General features: G+C 38.0%; 1 protein-coding gene across 2 annotated transcripts in view; it reads left to right on the top strand.

Annotated features, from left to right (window-relative positions):
* The window catches only part of CACNA1D (calcium voltage-gated channel subunit alpha1 D), a 171041-nt gene that overhangs the window by 126084 nt on the left and 20666 nt on the right, over positions 1–24291 (top strand). The window contains exons 31-42 of one of the 2 annotated variants that reach the window (XM_066195629.1): positions 705–788; positions 1119–1202; positions 10412–10450; positions 10868–10996; positions 11734–11799; positions 12201–12292; positions 13542–13701; positions 14864–14991; positions 15102–15198; positions 16320–16422; positions 17504–17605; positions 22492–22622. In XM_066195629.1, coding sequence (XP_066051726.1) covers positions 705–788; positions 1119–1202; positions 10412–10450; positions 10868–10996; positions 11734–11799; positions 12201–12292; positions 13542–13701; positions 14864–14991; positions 15102–15198; positions 16320–16422; positions 17504–17605; positions 22492–22622 — 1215 coding nt within the window. The remainder of the gene's footprint in view (positions 1–704; positions 789–1118; positions 1203–10411; positions 10451–10867; positions 10997–11733; positions 11800–12200; positions 12293–13541; positions 13702–14863; positions 14992–15101; positions 15199–16319; positions 16423–17503; positions 17606–22491; positions 22623–24291) is intronic. The other variant, XM_066195628.1, reaches the window with a different exon arrangement.

Consider the following 24291-nt stretch of genomic DNA (forward strand, 5'->3'; position numbering starts at 1 on the left):
TCATGAAGCAATTTATGAAAATGAGTTTTCAGACACTGAACTGGCTGCACCAACCAAAAACATTAAAAAATTGTTCAGGTTGCAATGGCTACAGAATCAGCCTCTGACTGCAAATGTAGGATGAGTTCCTATATTAGACCTAGTTTATGAGTAGAAGATGAAATCAATTCTCTAATCTTTATGCACAGTTCCACATTAATAACTGTGCATGTTTAACCAATGATGAGACTTGACCCTTTGAATATTTTTACCAATCACTTAGATAAGTCTATCACAAAATCCATGATGTTAAGGAGGTTTCAATTGGCTTGGTCTTGCAGAAATATAATGAAAGGAGTCTTGTTGTCCTCATTAGGGTATATATGTTAGAATTTTTCAGCCTTGCTAGAAGCCCCAAACCAATCTTGGATGATGGCTTGCTTTGCCAACATCGTGCTTATCTGATGGTGTGTTCTGCATGTGTAGAGTGTGTGTGTCTGTGTGTGTGTCTGTACATGTATATATATAATTATATATATACACACACGCACATATATGTTGCTTTTCCTTCAGTAGGCAATATTGTTTGGTTTTGTTTTGTTTTCTCATTAGACCACAGGTTTTGTTTAACTAATTTCTGTTTATGCAAAACTAAACAGAAGTATGCAAATATTTGACATTTCATGTGTAATCACAAACGTTTGCACCCTGCCTGCTCTGTTCAGGGCTATTTTAGTGATGCCTGGAATACGTTTGACTCCCTCATCGTTATTGGCAGCATAGTAGACGTCGTTCTCAGTGAAGCTGATGTGAGTATATCCCAGCTTACTTTCCCCAGTCCCTACTTCTCTTTCTCTGTCTCCCCACTATTTCCATCATCTGGACAAGTCACAGATTTTGATCTGATGTTTCTAAAGTTTTGAGTACAGACCAGTCATAGGTCAATTATGTTGATATGGGAAATAAATAGCCTTTTTTTTCTACCAATTTTTTTTAGCTATGAAAGGGAAAGTTTAGATTGTAAAATGGTACATCAGAGAAGCCTAGAGTGTTTCTGTGTTATAACACTGTCCTTTTCTTCTCTTTTTCTGTTTGTGTTTTTCTCTTGCTCTCTTTCTGCTGAATGCTTGTCCTAACAGCACTATTTCACTGATGCATGGAACACTTTTGATGCCTTAATTGTTGTTGGTAGCGTCGTTGATATTGCTATAACAGAAGTTAATGTAAGTAGCAACTGTTCATGCACTAAAAAGTAATTGCTCTCATCAAGAAATACAGAAAATGTAAACTTAATCCCCCAAAAAGTCCTTTTTTAGAAAAGTATGTTTAATCCTGGAGTCAAAGACCAAAACACTGATACAGATATTTGTACAAGCTGCTGTTATTTATTTATACACTTGCATAGTTGCACATGCACACAGCACATTCTCTTTTATTGAGAGAATAAAAATTGTTTTTCTATATATGCACAGAAAATATTATAAAGAAGGAATCAAGCTTATGTTACTATCTTACTTGAAGCCCATTGCTTTTTGTAGGTAACCTGGTCAAGATAATTCAAGGTTCTGTAAGTTTTCAGTGGCTTGGTTTAACAAGTGATGATTTCTTTTTCTCTGAGAGGTTTGGGGTTGGAGGGGTGCTGGCATTCATAATACATGAGGGAGCAAAAGAAGGGCACATAGAAAGTCAGGCTTTCCATGCTGTGGAAAATAGAATGTTTATTTTTTTTCCCAGTCCTTTTGCTTTTCAGTAAACACTGCAGTAAGTGTTTGGAAGATTGAATTACTCTTAAAGTATTTAGAAAACTCCATCATTTACCAGAATTTTGCCTGATGGTCATTTCACGTAATAGGTGTTTGGGCAACAGACTCACCTTGAAATTGCTGCCTGGTCTTGTGTTAAACTGTGAGAATCTCATGACTGACTGAATTTCTGGAAAGAAAATGGAGGAGCGATGAGAGAACATGGGAGCAAAATAAATTTATCCTGGCCTTTAGATTTCAGACTGATTTTTCTCAGTTCTGTTGGGATGGATCCTTCTGTGAGCTGAAGGAATTTGAGCTGACGGGGAGGGTCAGTCAGCCCAGAACTGCAGTGTCCCCTTGAGACTTTTCTTAAGATAAAATTATTCTTCATGGAGAATGTTTTTAAAAGCTGCCTATGATTTATTTTTGATTTTTTTTCCTCTGTTTTGTTTAGTTTAGGTTTGTTTTTTTTTCCCCCCGAAAAGTTTTGCATTTAGACTTGCAGCTCAAGTATTTGCAATTTACCCCCAACTTCCATTCACAGAAGTGTTGGTGTAGGTGAGCACAGTATTTGAGGAGAGTGAAAAGACCAATAATTTAGAATAGGTTTCCCTCAGAACTGCAAAAGGTATTTGATTGTGGAGGGATGAGAAGACAGCTCAGAGGTACTTCCATGACCAAAGCAGACGTGTCTGTATTCGGCAGTCTATGGGCAGTGTTAATTGGACAGCACTACTTGTGACTGGTCACTGCTGAGCTGTCAGCTGTGATGAACACTGATTTAGCAGTTCTCACAGTTGTCTTGAAAATATTCTGGACACCGAGTAATGATCTCCAAGATAAGTACACACCACAGTCAACAGCCAGTACTGCCATTTCTAAGTTTTCATGTTATTCTCATTAGAGAAAAAGCGCTCATCTTTGATTTCTTCTTGTTTTGCACAGCAGACTCTTTGTGTACTAAGCATTGTCTGTTTCTGGTCTTGCCATTTTTCTGTGCTTTGTTTGTGCAAGTCAAGAGTGTATTATGGTTTCAATATATTTCTGGCCTTGATTTCCCATTTTCAACATGAAACATTTAATGTTGAAAAGTGTCCAGGGAAATTTCTTAGCTTTTTACTTTTATTGTTTTGATTCTACTGAACTATTCCTACTTGATTAGTCTGGTGTAAATTTCTGTCATCCAAATCCAGTATTTCAGAATCTTCTTCTCAGAATTTTTTCATCATTCTGAATTGTGCCATTCAACCTGTACTTGTTAGATATCACTGACAGTGATCTTGGGAAATCTATATCTCTGCTGAGATGCTAATGAGACTTTGTTTCCAATGGGATTTCAAGCATGATTGAAATAGCACCTGTGAAAATTCCCACTATAGAAACTTCTTAAGCTGAGGAAGCTCAGCCTTGTTTGAGGGCTGATTTGGAGCAGGGTAAATCACGTGCACTGACAGAAAATCAGGTCTTGTCTCTAATTGCAGGGGCACAACCATCTTGAGTGAGCAGTGCAAAGGAGACATGAGTGTGAATGCTTCATGTCCTCAGTGTGAACTAAACATTCCAATAGGATTACAGCTGTGATTGCCCCATGCTGTGGAAACAGCTCAGCATCATTTTGACAGTGTAGCTGGGGATGCTTAGATCCCGTGCAAACGTCAGTGAGTTCTTCTAGCAAACAAGTTTGCATCTGACCCAGTTTTCACAAGAGAATGATTGGACTTTGTAGGTACACTCTGCCTTGGTTTCACTATTAAATACTGGAAATTAAATGTCATCTCTTTTATTTGTTGTTAGGTTTTTTTAACATTTTATAAGAATATATATGCTTCCCTGAGGCTGATTCTTCTGATCCAGTAACTTCCCATTCTCACATAATCCAGGAAATTAATGTGGTTTGAATATTTTTCATGCCTATGGAAGTCAGTCTTTAATGTATTAAGCAATTTACAGGATTGCTCAGCATTCTCAAGGACTGACTGGATCAGTGACCAGCTCCAGAAATGAGCCACCTCAGAGCAACATATATTTCGGAAATAAAAAATTTTCTGTGATTCTCTTTTCAGTTTACTCTTTCATTTAATATCTCTTCCTTCAACCTCCTTTTATGAACCTAATTGGTTTTCATGTTCATTTTATTTTTAGAAATTATTAGAGGCAAGTATATATAAGTAAATATATATGTGGTATAGCAATAAAAAAATTAAAACCACTACTAAAACCTGCATAATTACTACTGAGTTCTGTGGCCTTTTGTTTTCAGAAACTTTTGCATGACATGCGAGATTGTGGCTGGTCATAGAAATGGTTCTTTTTCAATTAAAAAAGCAGAGTAATGACTGGCAGACACAAAGTGTGGTCAGTCCAGTCTGGGAGAGGGACATATATAACTTATGAGAATGAGAGAGAAAGAAATTGGAAATACAATCTGAATAAATTAGTTGTTAAAAGGAAATAACATATACTTATGAGAATGAGAGAGAAAGAAATTGGAAATACAATCTGAATAAATTAGTTGTTAAAAGGAAATAACATACAAGTTTCAATTTGGCCTGACTGTGTAGAAATGATCCTATTTGTCAACTCAGAAGCCATTTGGATGACCAACATTGACTTAGAAGCATGATCACATTGTTGCAGTAGTGGTTGTGAGGGTTTTAATTCACACTTTTTATTTAAGTTTCTTTTACCATTCATGTGCTGCCAAAATGTTGAGAAAATAATGGAGAGTTCCTTTTCCTCATCATTTGTGAAAATTATTAGTGCCATCTCTATGGGACTGATTTTATTCTTGACATTGAAAAACCTTCAGGTTTTCTGCTGAAGTAGGGCTTAAAGTAACAGCATTTTTGTCTTCCTCCTGAGCCCCTCAGGAAAACCTGTCTTGAATCTTGATCTTGTGCTTGTATGGAGGAGTAGAGAATCTCTCCTGTGAGAGATTCTGGATTCAACTTTGAGCAAGAGCTGTCCAATTCAGTTTGTGTACCACTTTACACACCCCTATCATATTTTAGAATTTGAAATATTCCCCGCAGCCCCCCCTGGGAGCAGCTCTGGAGAGGCTTTGGAGGAATATCTCCAAAGGGACAGGACAAAAGATTCCAAAAGAGGCTCTTACCCCCAGATTATTCCAAGACGTTTATTCCTCGAAGTTCCAGGAGGGAAAGAGAAAGAACAAAGAAATACAGGGGTCTTATCTAGTATCCTTTTCTGGGAGGATCCTGGCATTCAGCCAATTAGGTATGGACTTGTAGAGAGGAAATTCCAGGGGGGTCAAAAGGGGAGAGACCGTTCCCCTAAAGAATTACAGCAAGAATTAAGGTCTCGGTGCTAGTAATTTGTATTTTTGAATACTGTTGATATAAGTTGCAAACTTTTGCAAACATCTCTCTTTAGGCTTAGGGGTAGGCCAGAAAACTACGTTTTCATCCAGCTTTGCTTTTATTAGTGTGATGTCTTGGTGCAGTATCAAATCTCTATGGTGTTGCAGTACCTAATTTGGAGCCAGAAATAATTTTCTGTGCTGCTTTCATTGTGTTAATGACAAAATAATTTATTTACTTACTGTGCAACAGAATATTTATTAGTTGTCATATAATACCAACATATTAGTTGTGAATTTTGAGTTTAGATACATATTTTACAGGGGAAGAAGCACTTATAAAAAGTCTTTTCAGGGGTTTCTCACATTGACTTAAAATTTTAATTAGTTGATGTCTATGGGCATTCAGTTCATGTTGAACAGGGAATATAGAGAGCATTGATAAGACTGAAGAAAATTTCTTGCTCACATCTGAATTGCAGTAACTATTCTCTGAACAAATCGTGTGTATTTATGCACAGGGACTCACAGCACACATTTCTGGAGATATTTTGGCAACCTGAATGTTTTGCTATATATGCTATTGTCATCATATGTACTTGTCATTCAGATGCTTCCTTCTTTATTTATGGTGATGAGGACATTATCATCCCGTGTCATTTGTTCTGACATACTCTTGGACCCTTTGTCACAATATGTAAAAAAGAAGGTTTTGACCAACACCTTTTGCTAACATCACTGGTTTTCACCATGTTTATTTTTTTTTAAGCACAGAGTTTGCTTCCAAAGCATGATCCAATCTGTTTCACACTGTTCACAGTTTTGACACTGAAGTTCTTTTTAGTCAGGATGTTTGTTTTGAACATTTGTTGCAATATGAAGAGTATAACAAGGAGTTCCTCTTTAGGAAATGTGCTAAATTTTTCATAAGCAGCATTGGTACTTGGCCAAAATTGGTAGCAGGTTGCAAACATTTTAATCAGTGAGTCAGAAATTTAGATTGATCATTGGTTGTATTTTTTTGAGGATTGGGATTGTTTGAGGAAGAAAACCGTTATGTTGCACTTCAATTAAGTAAAAAAGAAACATCATTTAAGGAGCATTTAAGGATTGGCAAAAAATCACATGGTTATGAAGTGCTTTGCTGACTTGGGCTCTGAGTGTAACTGGTTCATGGTTGACAGAAGAGGCAGAACAATGAGGGCAGTGTCTGTGCTCATTCCCTTCATTGCAGTGTGCTGTCAGCCAAGCAGGGAAAGCAGAAGCTGTCCATTTATTCCAGCTGTGACCATTACCAGACTTGTGGCAGACAGAAACACACCTTGTCATCTTAAGAATCACATGGTCCCAGTTTTTGGGGACAAAACAGTCCTAAAAATGACCAGCCAGTCCCAAAGCATTTTGGACCAAGTAGCATTAGAGTGATTGATGGAAAATGAGGGGAAAGAGGAGGCTGGAGGTAGATTGTCTGACCACAGGTAATATTTTTATTTGCCTTCTTGTCAACAGATATCATCCCTCTGCTCAGCCTGTTCCCCTCAGTCTCAAGTCTACTCTAATACTTCCCTACATGTACAAAATCAAAATGTGCCACCTTCCTACGTGTGTACGTGCACGTAATGTCACTGGTGCTGCAAATAAGGTTGTGTGCCTGGGGAGCGTCTGGTTTTTCCTTATCTGTAGGAAGCAGGCGCTCTGTTTTTGTCAGTCTTTTATTGTTGCTGAAGATCTTCTTATCTTTATCTCAGTTTAACAGATCGGAGCATTGCTTCATGCTGGATGCACACACATAACCATTAACTAACTTTGTCTCCTAGATGAGCGTTTCTTTTATAAATAAGTATGAATCATGTTGTCTTTTGTGGTAAATCACATTAGCTTCATTAAAACTGGTATTAGTAAAATAAACTAAGCTGCTGTATTATCAGAGGGAAATGCCAAAGGGGGTAAAAAATTAGATACACTCTAAAATGTCAAACCCAAAACACTTTCCCAGTGATGAATATTTTCATCTTCAGTAGGAAAAGCTCCTCTTGTATCAGGAGTTCATTTTCATCGTTTGTTTCTAGCATTTACCTCCAACTTGACATTATTGCACAATTTGCTTTTTGTGAACAAAATGTTTTTATTTTTCATTACTGGCCTGCACTTTTCAGTGTCCATAATTTGTAGTCTCTTGCATATGACATCCTAACACTCCCCAACAGCATCAGATCAGCCATCAGAAACAGGCAATTAGGACTTTTTCTCCAAAGAAGCTTAGAGAGAGGGATTTGTGAAGGGAGTGTGCATTGGGCAGTCTTGGGCATATACCACCGTGCAAACACAAATACCTTCAGTGACCTCCTGACAAAAAATAAAAAATAAAATGAGGGATCATCATTCCAAAGCAGCTCCAGTAGAACTGATGACATAGTTTGGGTTATCTGACCTCTGCATTTTTAAAAGTGAGAATTAAGTAATTACTAAGAGAGTTATATGTAGAAAATGTTGTTTTTACTGACTTTTCCTTTTGAGGTTTTTTTTTTTATAATCAAGTCATAAAGCAAAGTCATTAATTTTTCATTTGGAAAAATGATTAAATAAAAATATGGAAGACCAATGTATTCTTTTTCTGGTACTATCTATGCCATTATATATTGCTATCCTAAAACTGATGGGGACCCATCCTGCTCCCATAAAACACGGTGGGAAAAATTCCCAAATGCCAACCCCGAAATTTTATTTCTTTTTTTAGTGTCAATTTGTGATAATACTGTAATTTAATCTGATCTCAGTTTTTGATCATACAAAATACTGAAGCAAATTAAGTAATTTGATCACTATTTAAGAGAGTATCAAGCTTAACCTGAGCCAGTCACCAGAGATTAATATGACATTTTGGGCTTCATCTGCAGAAGGTGTAATTAAACCTTTCTTCCTTAAAGCTACAGATTAAAAGGATTTTTTTCTGTGCTGAAAAGCCAGTAGCAGTTTGGGTCTGTGTGCACTGGTGCAGGTTTAGGATTAATTTAGGTAGGCAGATTTGTTAGATTCTTTCCATGATCTTTGATATTTTGACATTTTAGATGTTTGTGATAATGAATTTTTCTCTTAATTATATTTTGATGATTTTATTTCAAATTGTTGAAATATGCAGGGAATTTCTAATGAAGGAGTTGTCTTCCCTTAGCAGCAGTTTTTCCATCTATTTTACATTAGTTCTGAGAAAGTTTAGGTGTTACAGCCAGTTTTACAAATACTCTGCTTGTAAACTCTCAGTTTAATAAGGAGATCTGGGTTTTGTTTAATTTTATGCATAAATTTAGTAATAATCCCTTATACAGTTAAAAAACTCTTTGTTTCAGAATATATTGATATCCTGGCAGGGCAGCAATGTACTCATATGTAACTTGCACATAGTTGAGCAAACTGTTAATATTACCTCATTTTCCCCTAGTGATGCCTTTATATTAAATATGTTTTGAAAAAAAGTAACAGAGAACAAAATTTGTATTTTAATAATGGTCTGATTTTTAAAAGTACCACCTCCTGTTGCTTTTCTTTACCATAATTTGTTTGCATAATATATTTTCAACAGAATCAGCTCCTCTCTTTTCCCTTCCTTCTCAAGTTTTATCTTGAGGAGCAGCAGTATGTGAGATTTGAGTAGGTGAAGTGTGGCACTGAGTGTGGCTGGTGCATCCACAGTGTGCTGGGAGCAGCTCTGGGGAGGCATCCTGTTCATTGCTGCTCTGTGAGACAAGAATTGTTGAAACGTGCCCCTTTAAAAGGAGGATATTTTAGGCAAGAGGGTAAGACTCATCACTGGGATCTAACATCCAGACTCCTGTTTTTTCTCGTGCTATAAACGTTTTCAAAGGCACTCCAATTTTGGAAGAAGGTGCTGCAAGTTTGTCGTTGCACAAGCAAGCACAGAACATTGGTCCTTTAAGCTTTGCTGCCTGCTCTGCAAAGCCTGTGACCATTTAGGCTCTCTGGAAAGTTCAAAATCAGACAGAGAGAATAAAAGGAGAAAAGTGAGCTGCTCCTCACAGCACAGAGTTTGGCTCTGTGAACAAGAAGCGGTCTGTATCTCTCTGCTTCCAGTAGCTCCTGAGGGCTGCACAGATCCAAAAGGATCAATCAAATCCTGATCCCTTTCTCCATGCCTGATCCTGTTAGCTCAGCTCAGCTGCGGTGAGATGTCGCCCTGCACCCCCACACTTTAGCAGGTGTTTCCATATTAAGAAAGAGTTTAAGTTTCACCCCTGAAACTTTTGAGGAGGAAGAATCAGAGACTTGTGTGATCTTCTCACCGTAATTGCCCACTGCCAGGACAAAAGCACCTGCTGGACCCTTGAGCTGTTCCTCAGGAAATGAAGCTATTTTCTATTGGGCAGCATACCAAAACCCCCTCCTAGATAATTGACTGCTTAAGAGACCAGGAAGATTCTCAGGGGTTTTCAGGGTGTCTTAGCAGGTGCAAGGGACCTCCCTGCACTGTGCCTGGCTTTTACTCTTTTGTTCTGTATAGTTTGTTATTTTCACTTTAATTAAACCCTTTTTGCTTTCTCCAAACACCTCCGGTCAGGCCGTCTCACTAATTATTATTAAGCCATTTCTGAGAGGCTGCTGGTCACCCTCAGAGCTTGGTACACCTTCATGGGGCTAATGACACTCTGTACTCCTGCAGAACTGTATCAGGGAGAGAGTTCAGGTGTTGCCTGGTGGTGTGCACTGCTGGGGCAGGGCCAGCTTTCTGGGCAGGGCCTAAGGACGTTTGTCTGTCCCTTTGGCAGAGGCAAAACCTGTCCCTGTTGAGCACTGCAGCACCCTGCGCTCATCACTGAGTTACCTGAAGTGAATTAACTTTGCTGTAAGGGAGCTCCTGGTGTGATGTTAAACACAATTACTTGACTGTGGTTAAATTCCAGTGATGGAGTAATTAATCTTCAGAAAGGGCAGAGCAAAAAAAGGACCTTGCTAGTTCGGCCCCAAAGCTCTGTTCCTGAGTTTTAGCTGGGCTTCCTGCTATGATTTCATACAACCTGTGAAAATTGATGGCTAACTTTTTTTGGCATACATTGGAGCAGATATTTTATTTTGTATTTACTTTCCATTGAATCTTTTAAGCATGTTTTATACCAGCAGATTTTATTATGAGTCAGCCAAAAGTGTTTTAGCATGAGTTAGCCAACATGAAATGATAAGAGGATGGTTTAATAAGGGAAGTAATGTTTTTTTTTTGTTCAGGACATATATTGAGTTGAAAGATGTTAATTTACATTTAGAAATTCAAAATGTTCTTAATTTTGCTTATGGTTAAGCTAACTTTTTTTTAATCTTTTATTTGATTTTAATATTTAATGTTCTTAATTTCTTAAAGCCAAAGCCAACTGAAACAGTCACAACTGATGAGTCTGGGGTAAGATCAGTAAAGTGACCCCAGTGGTTTTACCTATACTTGAGTTTATTCTTTTTACCATGTCTTTTTTCCACCAAGTTTTTCTGTATTTTTCATTCCTGTCTGACTGCAAAGGTGTTATACAGTGGTTTGCATTCATTGTCAGTGTTCTATTGGAGTCTATTACAAACAAACCCAACACGATCCTATTAACAAACCAGAAAACTTGGAAATGCATGTGCTGTGTGAAGCATTTCTGCAGGTCCTGTGTTTTCAGCATGTAACTTTTCCTTTCATATCATGGTTATCAAGGTGAACAGGCCCTCAAGATACATTCCCAAATCTTACCTCTTCCACCTTTGCATTTTATGTTGTTTTTCTGGAAGTGTTGCATGTTTGAGTTTGTATTTGGTTTGACTTCTCCATGATGCTCTTCAGAACTCCGAGGACAGCGCTCGGATCTCCATCACTTTTTTCCGTCTCTTCCGTGTGATGAGGTTGGTGAAGCTGCTGAGCAGAGGAGAAGGAATCAGAACGTTACTCTGGACATTTATCAAGTCATTTCAGGTTAGCACAATTTATTTAAATTTGCTTTATAACTGCAACCATTTATACACCAAATTTTATGAAGCAATACTTTGTAGATTGCAAAAATATTTTTTTACATAAGCGTTATCAATAATGGCATATTTAAATGTATTTGAATACTAATGCCAAAATTAATTTCACCAATTACTTCTGTGAGTCTGAGGGTCATTCTTTGTCATTTAATACTAACTGAGGTTTCTATGGTACTTCTGGAAAAAATATTTGTCGTATTTAAAAGAGATGGGATAGGTTTGACCTGGGATACATTTGACATATATAGATCTCATGCTTCCACACATTTTTATTAGATGACTAGAAAAGAAGAATTCAACACATATGTTACATAAAACCAATTTCTTAAGTGAAATAGGTACTTGAATCACTGCTCCTGAAAACTGATGAATGTGAAGGTAATGAAACTCTGTATAGAATGAAGTATCTTTGTGTTGTCAGAATAAGTAATGAAAATAAAAATAAAAACAGTAGAGACGATCCTTCTCTCTGGATTGCTGGAAGAAATAATTTAAAATACAATGATGCTGATATTCATTGCATGCAGCAAAATATAAAGAGTGACAGGTAATAACATTTTATGCGCTTGCATAGGAAGAAAAACCTTGGAAAAATCTGTGTTGAACAGAGAAATTACTTTTGCAAATGGAAATAGGAATGATACTGTGAAATTATTAAAAGACAATGCACCTGTCCCTTTCTAGGCTCTGCCTTACGTTGCCCTTCTGATTGCCATGCTGTTCTTCATCTATGCTGTCATTGGAATGCAGGTAATTAGAGAATTTTTTAGCACTAAACAACAGCACAGATTGGTCTGAGGCTTGTTTCTTAAGTTGCTTATTGAAACATTCCTTTGATAGTGGTGCTGTGTGTAAGGCAGAGCTTTCAGAGTAATGGAAGAATCTTTATTTGGCTCTGATTTTCTTTATCAGGATGTTCCAAAAGACACAGAGAAGAACTTGGTGTGCTGTTGGTTTGTTTTTTTGTTTTTTCTTTCCTTGTATATGTGATACATTTATTGCACTTACATGACTATCATGAAAAATCTAAAGTGTAATGAAAGTGTTTTTGTGAAATTTCATGCATCCTGAAGGAAGTTTAGGTTGCAAGGCCTACAGCCTCTGGCAGCACAGGTCACTGGAATGAGAATCAAAATTCTGGTTTATTGTAGGTATTTGGAAAAGTGGCTATGAGGGACAACAATCAAATAAACAGAAACAACAATTTTCAGACTTTCCCCCAGGCTGTGCTTCTTCTCTTCAGGTGAGTAAACCTTAACTCTCACGCAGTGCACCCCATTTCACTGATCTATGAAAAATGTGCAAAACGTGTTTGTAAGTGACAATCAATTCAGCTCAACCGGCACCTCCTGTTTGTGGCTGTGTGCCGAGTGTCCTTTGGCACAGCAGGGTTCTAATTAGGTGATACTGACCTAAATTCATTACAGCTCTCCTGAAACTCCTCTGGGAAGCAATTGGCTTCAGACAGAGCCCAAACCTAGTCAGCCCAGATATCAAACTGTCTGAACACTGGGAAAGCTGAAAAAGGCTCTGCCCTTACTGCTGTCTTCAGAAGTGCAACTTGTGTGATAATTTGAAGAAATGAAGTTATTGCAAACATAAAGAAACAAACTATTCTTTACATTTGCTGAAGGGGGTGTAACTTGCAGAAGGCAAATACTAGGTGAACTGTAGGAGAGACTTCCTGATGGTGAAGGCAGCTAAATATTTGGGGAGGGGGTGGGAGGTTGGATTATGGGATTTCCATCACTGGAGAATTTAAGAAATGTCCTGGAACAAGGAGAGAATGACATGTGACAGGGATGCCTCTAAAGGTGACAACCTTGAGAGGTGTCTTGCATGAGATTCTGTAATTCAGTTTCTGTGCATTGTTACTCACCTGGGTTGGAAAAACTGGCAGGCCATTCCTTATCTGGCACCAGATACATCACCCACTGAGATCTAAGTCACTTTATGCCTTTGACACCAGGTAATGAACACAGCTAAAGATGTCATAATTATGTAAGTGTCTTTTAAAAATTTGAAATTGTGGGACTGTACACAGGCTTTATGCCACTGTGAAACAAATGCAGTAGCAGAAATTAGAGACAGGCAGTTCTTCAACCACAGAGGGAAGTTCATCTTTTACAAATACGTACTTTGAAATTTTATGACAGATTTTCATACACAACACTGCTTTTGTGCACAGTAACTCCGCTGCAGTAAGTATTTGACTTGTAAGTCACAGTTTGGGGTTACAGTTTTTTACATGCAAGCCATAGTGCATTAGTCTACCTTATGAAATGTGACTGCAATGTCAGATTATGCTTGTCAGTTCTAAAACTTGCTCCGCACTTTTCTTTAATTAATTCCTGCTCTGAAATGTTCATAGTCTGTCTTCACATTGGTGCTTGTACAGCTTGTACAATATTTTCTCAGAATGTAACAAATGAATACATTTTTAATCCATCTTGATCAAATAATGCTGATTTTGTCTTTGTGATGTTACAAAGGTGTGCTACTGGAGAAGCCTGGCAGGAAATCATGCTGGCATGTTTGCCTGGAAAGCGCTGTGATCCAGAATCCGATTATAATCCTGGGGAAGAATACACATGTGGAAGCAATTTTGCCATCATTTATTTTATCAGTTTTTACATGCTCTGTGCATTTTTGGTGAGTTTAGCTTGTGCTTATTAACAGCAATGAGCTTTGGCATTTTGGCTTTCTTCTGAATGAAGAGTAGTGAGTTGAGAGAATGACTGAAAATCCCATATTTTGGCAAGGTTATGTTTTTCCAAACAGCGTCTTAAATCCTATGTTTTCTACCAAGTTTTACACTGAGAGTGGTGAAACACTGGCATAGGTTGCCCAGGGGGGTGGTAGATGATCCCCATCCCTGGGGATATCCAAAGTTAGGCTGGACAGAGCCCTGAGCAGCCTAATCCAGCTGAATATGTCCTTGCTTATTGCAGGGAATTGGTGAGGATGACCTTTAGAGATCCTTACCAACCCAAACTAGTCTATGATTCTAAATTCCCGTGTGTGAGGTTTTCTTCTGACTGCCCGTGTGTGCAGGGTGGTTGGCTGCACGTTTGAAAGCTGAGTTAGCAGTCTTTTCATTGCTGTCATTTCATGCATTTCTCAGTGGTACCATTGGATATTCATGAAAATGGAGCTGCAATGCCCCTGACTGAGCAGTAATGCTGTTTGTTTTGTTTAAACTAATTCGGATTTGTGTCTCTACAAGTGTCCTCACGTGTGGCACATGAGAAGGGAACTATAACCTTTCACCCTAATCTGTGGCAGAAATGGATTATTTGCTCTGAGATAATCATTGAAATATGTTTTTCCTCATTGCAGGTGTCTGGTAAAGGCTGATTGATTTGTTCTATTCACAGTAATTGTTTCCTTGCAAAAGGAGAGTGGTCCAGCAAAATTCTGTGAACTGATGTAAACATATGTTCTGTTGCTCTATATTACCTTCTGTGTTAACCAAATGTATTGTCAAGAAATTGAATCCTATTCCTGAGATACACACTGTGTCATGATGTGTGTATTGGATCCATTCTTCAATTTGATGCAGTGGGATCTTTTAAATCGAGGAAGAGAAACAAAGCCTATGTCAAAAAATTGAGTACTCTTAAGTAGAACCATGTTCTTGTCATGCCATTATTTGATAGACTTCCAGTTAGTTAAATGCAAATATTTTCCATGATATTTGATGGTATTTAACAAAAACTATTGATTTACTTGCATTCTTAAGCTACTACATATTGGATTGATAAAAATTCAAAATAATCAAGGAAGATTTTTCTTAATTACTTTTTTTTTTTAGATTATAAACTTGTTTGTGGCTGTCATTATGGATAATTTTGATTATTTGACACGTGACTGGTCTATTCTGGGCCCCCATCATTTGGATGAATTCAAAAGAATATGGTCAGAATATGACCCTGAAGCAAAGTAAGTTAGATGATTTCTCTGATACCATTTCTTTGGTAAAAACAATGCTAGCAGTACAGTGTGTATTCTTTGGGAGTGGATGTTTGTTAACTGCTGTGTGTTGGTTCCAGGGGGAGGATAAAGCACCTCGATGTGGTGACATTGCTGAGACGGATTCAGCCACCGCTTGGTTTTGGCAAGTTGTGCCCTCACCGAGTGGCCTGCAAGGTGGGTCTCACCTGTTTTTGTCTGACTGCAAGATGGTAAACCAGGCTGGAGTGAATAACAGCGTGTAGCAATCTGTAGCAGCAAGTGAGAAGACAAAATAATTGGGAATTTAAAATGTTATAGAATCTGTCAGGCAAAATGTGCAGTTTTGACGGGGATTAATGGCATTGTTATGTAAAAGTTGAAAAGCAATACAAAGGAGCTGAATTATTGTTATGTTATTTGATGACTTCAGAATTACAGATATTGAGATTTTAGCAATTTCAATGGGAATAAGATCAAGCCTATTAATTGAAGGATTGTTACAACATTTGGATTCCTTGTATATCTGTTTCAGAAATAGGTAAAGTTGACATGTAAACCTCTGGGCTGGAATTCAATGTCACAAGGCATACTTAAAGCAATCCTCTGTCTATCTATATGCTAAAATCAATTATTCATTGAGTAATGCTTTTAAACTAGAATAGAAGAAAATCCAAGTCAGACATTAGAAAAAGATTTTGATAGATGAAATTGTGTCCTTTTGGCAGACAGGATCACAGCAATGCTGGTCTAGATGGAGAACTCTGATGCAGGGATGGACTGACCCAAAGAGAAAAGCCCCTTTCACAGCAGTTCAGTGTAGTTGGCATAAGAGACTCAAAACATCATTGAAGAGTTACCTGAGGAATGAATGGGCTGAGACAATTCAGACCTGGTGCTCTGGTTCTTTGTGGAGCATGAGGAACCCCTGGGAAACCTGGGACAACTGCAGCTGGAGTACATGCCCTCAGATAACTGCTTGTGTCCTTGGTACTGGCGCAGCGTGACTCAGTCAAAAAATGGGCTTCAGTGTTTGAAAGTTAGCTCATTAAATAGCTCAAGAAATCTTCTCTACATTTTTAACTTGTGTATAAGCGTACGTGTGGTTAATATCAAAAAGAAGCAATATTGTTCTCAATTGCTGCATATTATACACAGCTAGGATGGAAAACTCAACTTTATTTTGAAGAACTTACATAATTTATATTTCTCTCAGTAATACTATTCTTTGAATACTTCAACTTTTCAAAAATTGACTTTACAGGAGTTTTTTTCAAAGAAAGAAGCATCCAAATTTGTTTTCCCTTTCTCATTTTCAGAGGTTAGTAGCCATGAATATGCCACTAAACAGTGATGGGACCGTCATGTTCAATGCTACTTTATTTGCTTTGGTTAGGACTGCTCTAAAGATAAAAACAGAAGGTAAGATTCTTCACTGTAAAGCCTTTACTGCCCTTGTCAGAAAGCACAATGAGGAAAAGTTTACTCTTTATTTCTTTTCTTGGAGGAGGGCTGCCTTGGTCCCGCTGGCTCTGGTTTGCTTTTGGGTCATGGATTGTATTCACTATTGCTAGGAATGATTTGCTAGAAAACGAAAGGAAAAGGGGTGGTGAGGCCAGAGCCAAAGATGCCTCAGAAATTATTCTGTTTTCATCTGGTCAGATAAAAACATGCAGCAGCACTGGCATAGCAGAATTTCTACTGCAAGATATGAATGAATTTCCCTTTCTGCCTAAACAAGGTGCTCCTTCCTCACTACCTTTTAGCTCAGTGCCTTCGATCCCACAGTGGTGCAACTGCAACTTTTGCACACCTGAAAGCAACATTCCCAGTCTGGTTGAGGCCAGTTCTGACTGGGTTGAATAGATTTCTTTCATTTACACTTAAGAGGGAAAGGCTTTTAAAGATAGTGGGATGTTTCAAAGGTCTTTTTATTTGTACACATTTTTCAAAATTTTTTGCCATCTTTTACTGCTTTCAGTTCTGTTTCTTCTGCTGTTCTCAGGAGAATTTGGGTTCTGCTGGCAATATCAAACTTAGATTAGGGACCCTCAGGCATTGCTGTGTGAGCAGTGCAGGAGATGAAAAACTGCTCAGTACTCAGTTGTTCAAACTTTCAAGCCTGTACAACTGAGTAATTACTGTGATTAAGTAAATAAAGACTCAGCTTTGCTTCAAGGAAGAAGAGGCTTGTAAAGAAAAAGTCATCACTTCCTTGAGAATTTAAGCAGAAGGAGTGACAAGTGAGGCCACGGTCTGGAAGTCACATTTGACCTCTGCAGTGCTCCAGCGCTGGATTTGAAAGCACCAGGAATTTGCTGTCTTGTGCCCTTTTTCTCTTTAGTTGTGGCATTGTCGGCTACATCACACAGCATGGGCTTGCCCCAAAAGAACTCTATTACAGTCTTTAATTGTACACAGCTAATTAATATCCAAAGGCTCATTCACTGCATCTGGTTGAACCATAATTGCCATCCTCTGTTTTGCCATTTCCTTGCCACAGGTAACCTGGAGCAAGCCAATGAAGAACTTAGAGCAGTCATAAAGAAAATATGGAAGAAAACGAGCATGAAATTACTTGACCAAGTTGTTCCTCCCGCTGGCGGTCAGTCCGATAAACTCTGCCATGTGCTGTTCTCTGTGCATGTTGGTCTTTCCAGAGTGTCAGGAACGAAAGAAATAAAACTGCTACATTTTACGATTATAATAGGAATTAAGGACAACAAACAATAGCAAAATAAATATTGAGACAATTGTATCCTATTACAATAGACAATGCATACAGGACTGATAAGTGAAACTTAGATCAAAATGAGAGAGAGAGAAAAATGTTATGCTTACTTTCTTGCTTGAATAAAACAAATTTATTAGACCTAAATATAGTCTTGATTTCAAACCATTCAGCAAAATAAACTAGCTTGATTTCAGTGCATTGAACAAAACACCATGTTTTGTACTATGCTACATTTTAGCTTATTTGCTTGTATATGTTGAATACTTCTGGGAGGAAAAAAAATTCATTGCCAGCTTAAATTTTTTTTTTTGCTAAATTAGTAAAGCAAGAAGCTGAATTATCTCAGTTACAGTCGTTTAAACCAGAGCCATTCCACAAATGATGGAAATGGTTCAGATTTATGCCAATAAGACTGAGATATGAATGTGGCCCATTTAAAGAGATATCTGAATTCTAATGACACTAAACATTTGTGAGACCTACAAGGCACATTTATTAAATGTTCTTAAGTGCCGTAAAATGACATGTCAATATCTCTCTTTGTAAATATATATATTCTGATATATATATTTAGCCTTTTTCAATATATACATTTTTATTAATATGCTCTAGTGTAGGTTTAGGTGACTGTTTTTTACTTGCTTTTTCAAGTTTTAAAGGTGCAGGATCTGTCTCACTGTCACTCATTCCCAGGGTATATTTACCCAGACATCCAATCCTCAGATCCATTGTAATCCCCTGGTGTTTCTAGTAGTTTACTGTACCTTCACAGCGTTATGGCAGCTCCCAGGACTGCTCAGACTCCAGCCCCTGGCCCTGGAAGGGGATGCTCAGTGCCAGGAGGAGGAGCACTGCCTGCACTGCTCTTGGCATCACCCAGGAGCAGCAGCAGCAGCAGCAGCTCTGTGGCTGGAGGAGCCGCTTGCTGTTGTTGGGGTGGCTGCTGGATAATAGTGGGGATGAAGCCAAAAATATGGCTAAATTGACTCTCCAAAGGGGAACTGATACTGCACATTTAAAACAACTTTTGTGTTCTACTCTGTTGTTTTTAGCCTTACACCTAAGTGCTTGCATGGCATAGATGAATCGCTTTGTTATTGTTGTAACTATGTGCTTGAGCTTTTTCTGCAGCCTCTGTTCCTTTCAACTATGAGTCTTTCCGAATATTCTGAAGCAATTCTGTTTTAGGGTGGTGGCATGGAATTAGTGTTGCCTCTTGCCAACTTTATTCCCCTACATTTTTATTGAAATAGAGATGCATGCTTCAGAATAGCGAGCTCTGCCTGCCTAAATCAATCTGACAAAGAACCTGTACAGATTACATTCCTAGAACTAATCTCACGTAGTAATTCACTCTTAACTTCAGCTTCATTTCATTGCTGAGTATAAGCTGTGTATTTATTTTCAGCTATACTAAAATTCATTGCTAATGTTTATTCTGCAAATGTAGCTCTTCAGTGTAGCTGGAAGGCTGAAAACCTGGATGTGCTCAATTGATAGGAAATAGGATGCCTTTGGCAACCCAGGATAAATGGGAATGTGTTGGGAAATCCTGCAGATTTATGAATTTTCAATTCCAGTTTACTTTGTTCCTCTGTGGACGTTATTATGATTTACCCGAAAACTGAAAATATTGTAAATCACCTTGATAAAAAGAGGAATATAGCTATTTTACATTCAAATGCCATAGGAGTGTAAAATAGCTTAGTGTACGGTAGAAATTAGTTTTGATGTTTAATATTCAATGGAAAATTGCCATGAATTAACACCAGTTAAAAATGAATTAACACCAGTGACAGCTGATAATAACGATTTCCCAAGAGATGGAAAATTCTCTTCAATATAAATCAACAAAAAATTCAAATTCAAAATGTTGAAATCACTTGCACTTAAAATTATTGAGAGGTTTAGTTTATAGTAGTTTGCTCCAGTATTACTTGTGCTGATATTACTGAATGCTGAGTCCTTTGTTTGTCATGGCTATGTCTCAAGAACACTTATTTGCAGAGCAGAATGAAAATAGTCAGTGTAGCAGGGGTTCTTCCCCCTCTTGGATTATAAATAGATGCATTAGAGATAAACAGTTAACTCTTGGTATTGATTAAATAACTTTTTATTATAACTGAATGAGACTGTTGATAGTTAGCAACACATTTTCAGTATAGAAAGGTGAAACTGCTTTGGAAAAACATAGGATATCATTCAAATGTCTGATGAATGAGACTAGAGAGTAAGAGAAATACATAAAACTCACGAAGGACTCACCTGCATTCTCTAAACTTCCCAGTCTCCACCTGCAAATCCGTTTAATCCTGCCTAGTACTTTTTGCCTCTTCCAAGAGCTTCCTTTTGAAATGATTCCTATTGCCATCACTAATTGTAATTAGCAATTTGTCTGTTCTGTGGTCAGTTATGCTTAGCTGCCTTCCTATACCTGTCCATATCTGGCTATATGTGTGTTACTCAGAAAACAGAGTCAAGGATGGCTCCCCTTGGCCAGGCATCAGTTCCTGTGTGCTCGTGTCTGCAGCACTCCTGGCTGTGCCTGTGACATTCACGAGCACCGTGGGGATACAGGCAGACTTTGGCATGCACAGTCCAGCAAACTGGCAGTGCATTTGTCTGATGTGCTTAAGAAAAATTGGTGCATGTCCAGAGTGATCAATAAGGGCCCTTCATTTCTGCATCCTGGCATTTCCCAGGTGTTGTCATCTCAGGCACAGTCAGTGGTGGTGCAGTGTCATAGCCTGACGTGAGACATGCTGAGTGCAGTGTTCGTTACATCGAGTCTGTCACTTCTGTGTGCCTGTTCTCTCTGGAAGCCATTTGCTAACTCACTTCCTTAAAAGTTCTGTTCAAATACTTGAAATGAAATAGTATGAAGGATGGGGAAAGGCTTATCTAGGGAGTTAAGCCAGAGCTATGTTGCAGATCTAAAATAGGGGAGGCAAGTTTACATCATATGCTGTGTAAGAGATCTCATCCTAAGACAATGCACCATTAGTTTCCTGAAGAGCTGCAAAGGAAGATTACAGGTGAACATCAAAGCAAATGTTCACAGAAAGTTTATTAATGAGATTCATGGAGTCAGTTAAAAAGCTTTTTATTGCTGAGATGGAATCCATAGACTGGTGAGCTTTTCTTGTGAGCTGTTCCTGGTATTTCCTGCTAGTTCTTCCTTTCCCGGCAGGAACTGGGGAGCTCTGACCCTTGAGGAGTTGTCAGAGTTTGGCAGAGCAGGCTCTTTAATATGCTAAGATATTTCCTGCAACAGACTGGTCTCCCAACCAGTATCTTTTGAAGCAATTGTTATAACTATTTTTATTTTGTTGTATTTAAAGATAAATTGCTGAGAGAAGACATTCTGGGTGCATTTTCACTGTAATTAAAGCCTGTTGTACTTTCTCACATGCATACAGCCTATTTCAGGCATTAAGATAAGAGGAGCTGATTTTGCATAGGAGCTGATTTTGGTAGAGGTTTCATTTTGAGATAAATTTTATCGGAGAGGTAAACATGGATTTAAAAAGTATTGTCCATGGAATGGATTTCCCACTCTCTTTGATGAGAGCAAATCACTAAAAGAAGGAAGTCAATTTAAATTAGAAAAACCAGTCATTACAGGTAAAAATAGTACTACAAATACTATCCTTAGTGAGATACATTTGCACATATTATTGATAAGATACACAGACACTCTATTTTAATCAAATGTTAAAAAAAGGCCCATAATTTCTAACAGAGGTGTGTTAAAATGTATCTGGGCTTGTTAGATTTTCGTGCTCTGACAGCTCATGACTGGACGGAATAACAGTTGATGCCTAAACCACTCTGGCCTCTCTTTATGTGCAGCAGGAGCCAGAAATCCTCTTGTCAAAATCTACCTCTGGATACTGAAAAACATGGGGAGACAAAACAGGACAGCAGGAAGGGAAATGGAATTCCCTTCAGAATATTCTGACAGGAATTATTCCTGTCAGATAACTCTAGGGGAAAAAAGTGTGTGACAACAAAAGCAATGTTTTTGAATAGAAAACTATTTCTAGTTTTCTGGCAAGCATTAGTCACTGAGAGATCAAACTTGCCCAGCTGTATGATTCAATGGACTCATTAACAGGCCCATTCATTCTTAACCTGCTGTGAACCAGGTGATTTTGGTGTCCTCATATGGCACCTGCCTTTGGAAACTTTTAAATTTGGATTTTGTTCACAACAGTGACTCTGTAAAAATGCTCCGTTTTATTGCCCTGGCCATTTGCCTGTTGTTTGAATTGTACTAAATTCACTGATGGAACTTATTTTCATTCCTTTCAGCATTACAGAACTGACACATTACGTGCACTGACAAGCAAATTTGGTTCAGCACTGACAAAAAAAGGCAGAGTCACTCTTATGAACATCAGCACATGTGAGATGTAGTAGATTTTATTTAATCTATTTACTCCAAGTAACTAAAGCCAGTACTTCAGCCTCTCTGTATATACAAACATGTCTATGGTTTTGGTAGAAACTTAGAAGTACACGAGTTTTGGTAAAGTATTGTATTTTCTCTTTTATTAGGATGAGTTCACTTAACTGACTGAACCAAACCTGCTTGCTGAAACATTGCTTTTGAGCCCCTTACAGGCTCCATTGTTGTAAGCTGGAAGCATAGTACCTGTTGCACCCATCACATTTCCCCCCAAATCAGATGTGAGTGTACAGGCTAATGATAAATGTGCTGACTTGGGAGAGATCTGTCTGGTCTGTTCATTTAGATGATGAGGTAACCGTGGGGAAGTTCTATGCCACCTTCCTGATACAGGACTACTTTAGGAAATTCAAGAAACGCAAAGAACAAGGACTGGTGGGGAAACATCCTGCGAAGAACACCACGATTGCTCTGCAGGTGATTATTTTTGTTTTTAACTAACCACTTTGTGAGCTTACTTGAAATAGCAGGTAGATGAATATTGATGATTGTGCAATGCTGCCAGGATTTTATTTAGCTGGGACACTTTTGGCCCTTATTCATCAGAAAAGTAAAAGCTAATCCTGCTATTCTGTCTCTAACAAGGTAAGTGCAAAAACTTTTTCTCTATGGATTACTCAAACAGTAGCAATAGTTATAAAATTTCTTAGCAATTCTAGCAGATAAATCATAGTCTAAAGTTGCTGATTGGATATTGGATAAATAAAGCTCTGAATTGTCATTGATGTTCTTTCTTTTGTTCTAACTGTTCAATTTCTTGTGTACCTAAAATGCCGCAAGCCAGTTCTCAGGGAACTTCCTACTGTGCATTACCTCATAGTAAAGAGGTTTTTATACAGTATCATTTTTCTTAATTCTCATTTTTCTTTTTCTTTTCCACTTATGATATGGTGAAATATCTTCTTATTCTTTTATTATTTGCAAATTCTGAATTTTGCATCCATGAATTTCTTTCGTAGGAAGTGTTAACATACTGCATTAATGTCACACGCTTGTCTGTCTCTTGAAACCAGCTATCACATGGAAACCAGGACAATAGATTTGGCCTTCTGTCTCTCAACAGGCCTGCAGCAAGCAGTCCATAGAGTACATGTGATCTAAAGAGCAAATTCTGACAACTTCTTTCCACTGGTACCTTTGTAGAATGAACTTTAAAACAGGCAAATGGAAAGCTGTTCTCAAATAATTCCAGACATCATACACTGCACCATTTTTGTTGGATTGGGACTTTGTGAATTTCAGTAAATGATTAGCAGTTTGCTACAAACTATTAATGTATTTGCTTCTGATAGTGTTTTATTCCGATGCCAAAATTTAGGAATATGTTTTGAAAATCTCTTTCTAAAAGAAGAGAACTGTGTTAATTTGATTCAGAATCTGTTTGTTAAAAACCTATTGGTTTGTACTTCAATTTAGCAAAATTATCTTTGCTGTGTTAAGTGGGTAATTTGTTTCATTCCCATCTCCTAAGAATGTCTCTGCTGGCAGCACTGACTCCCACTGTGTTCCAAATCACCACAAGCATAAGAGATGCAACAAGCAGGGAAAGAAGGACCACAATCCTTGCTATGTATTCGTGCCCACGTGGCTTGCCAGGGCCATATCAACTGCATTTGCAAACAAGAAAGAAGAGAAAATTATTGGTAATGGAACTGATAAAAAGGCTGTAAACCATCGAGAAGGCAGTGAAAGACGTTGATTTTTAGGGAGGACTTTTCAGACTTCTTTATTGCAGAAGCATTTGAACATAAGGAAGTCAAAGTTGGTTCTGAGCCTCCGTATTGCAGGTTTTCACTTGTGTTTTTGAAGTTGCACACATAACAATGTAGAGAGAACCACTGAGTTCTCAAATGTGAGTGTGATCTCTTGTTTATTATCAGACTCTGCTTCCTGTTCAATGACAAAGGCAGAGGGCAAGATGGAACTGGAAAGACTCAGCTCTTCCTCTCTCCTTGGGCAAATATTTTTCAATTAAAAAAAAATGACCATGAATCTCTACCGGAAATCTGCAAAGGCCTATAGGATTTGAGATATGGAACATTTTTTTTTTTTTGTTAAAACGATGCTCCCATGGTATTAAAGTGAG

Source organism: Chamaea fasciata, unplaced genomic scaffold (genome assembly GCF_029207755.1).
Source record: "Chamaea fasciata isolate MVZ Bird 193981 ecotype frontalis unplaced genomic scaffold, bChaFas1.0.hap1 SCAF_13, whole genome shotgun sequence".
Lineage (NCBI taxonomy): Eukaryota > Metazoa > Chordata > Aves > Passeriformes > Sylviidae > Chamaea > Chamaea fasciata.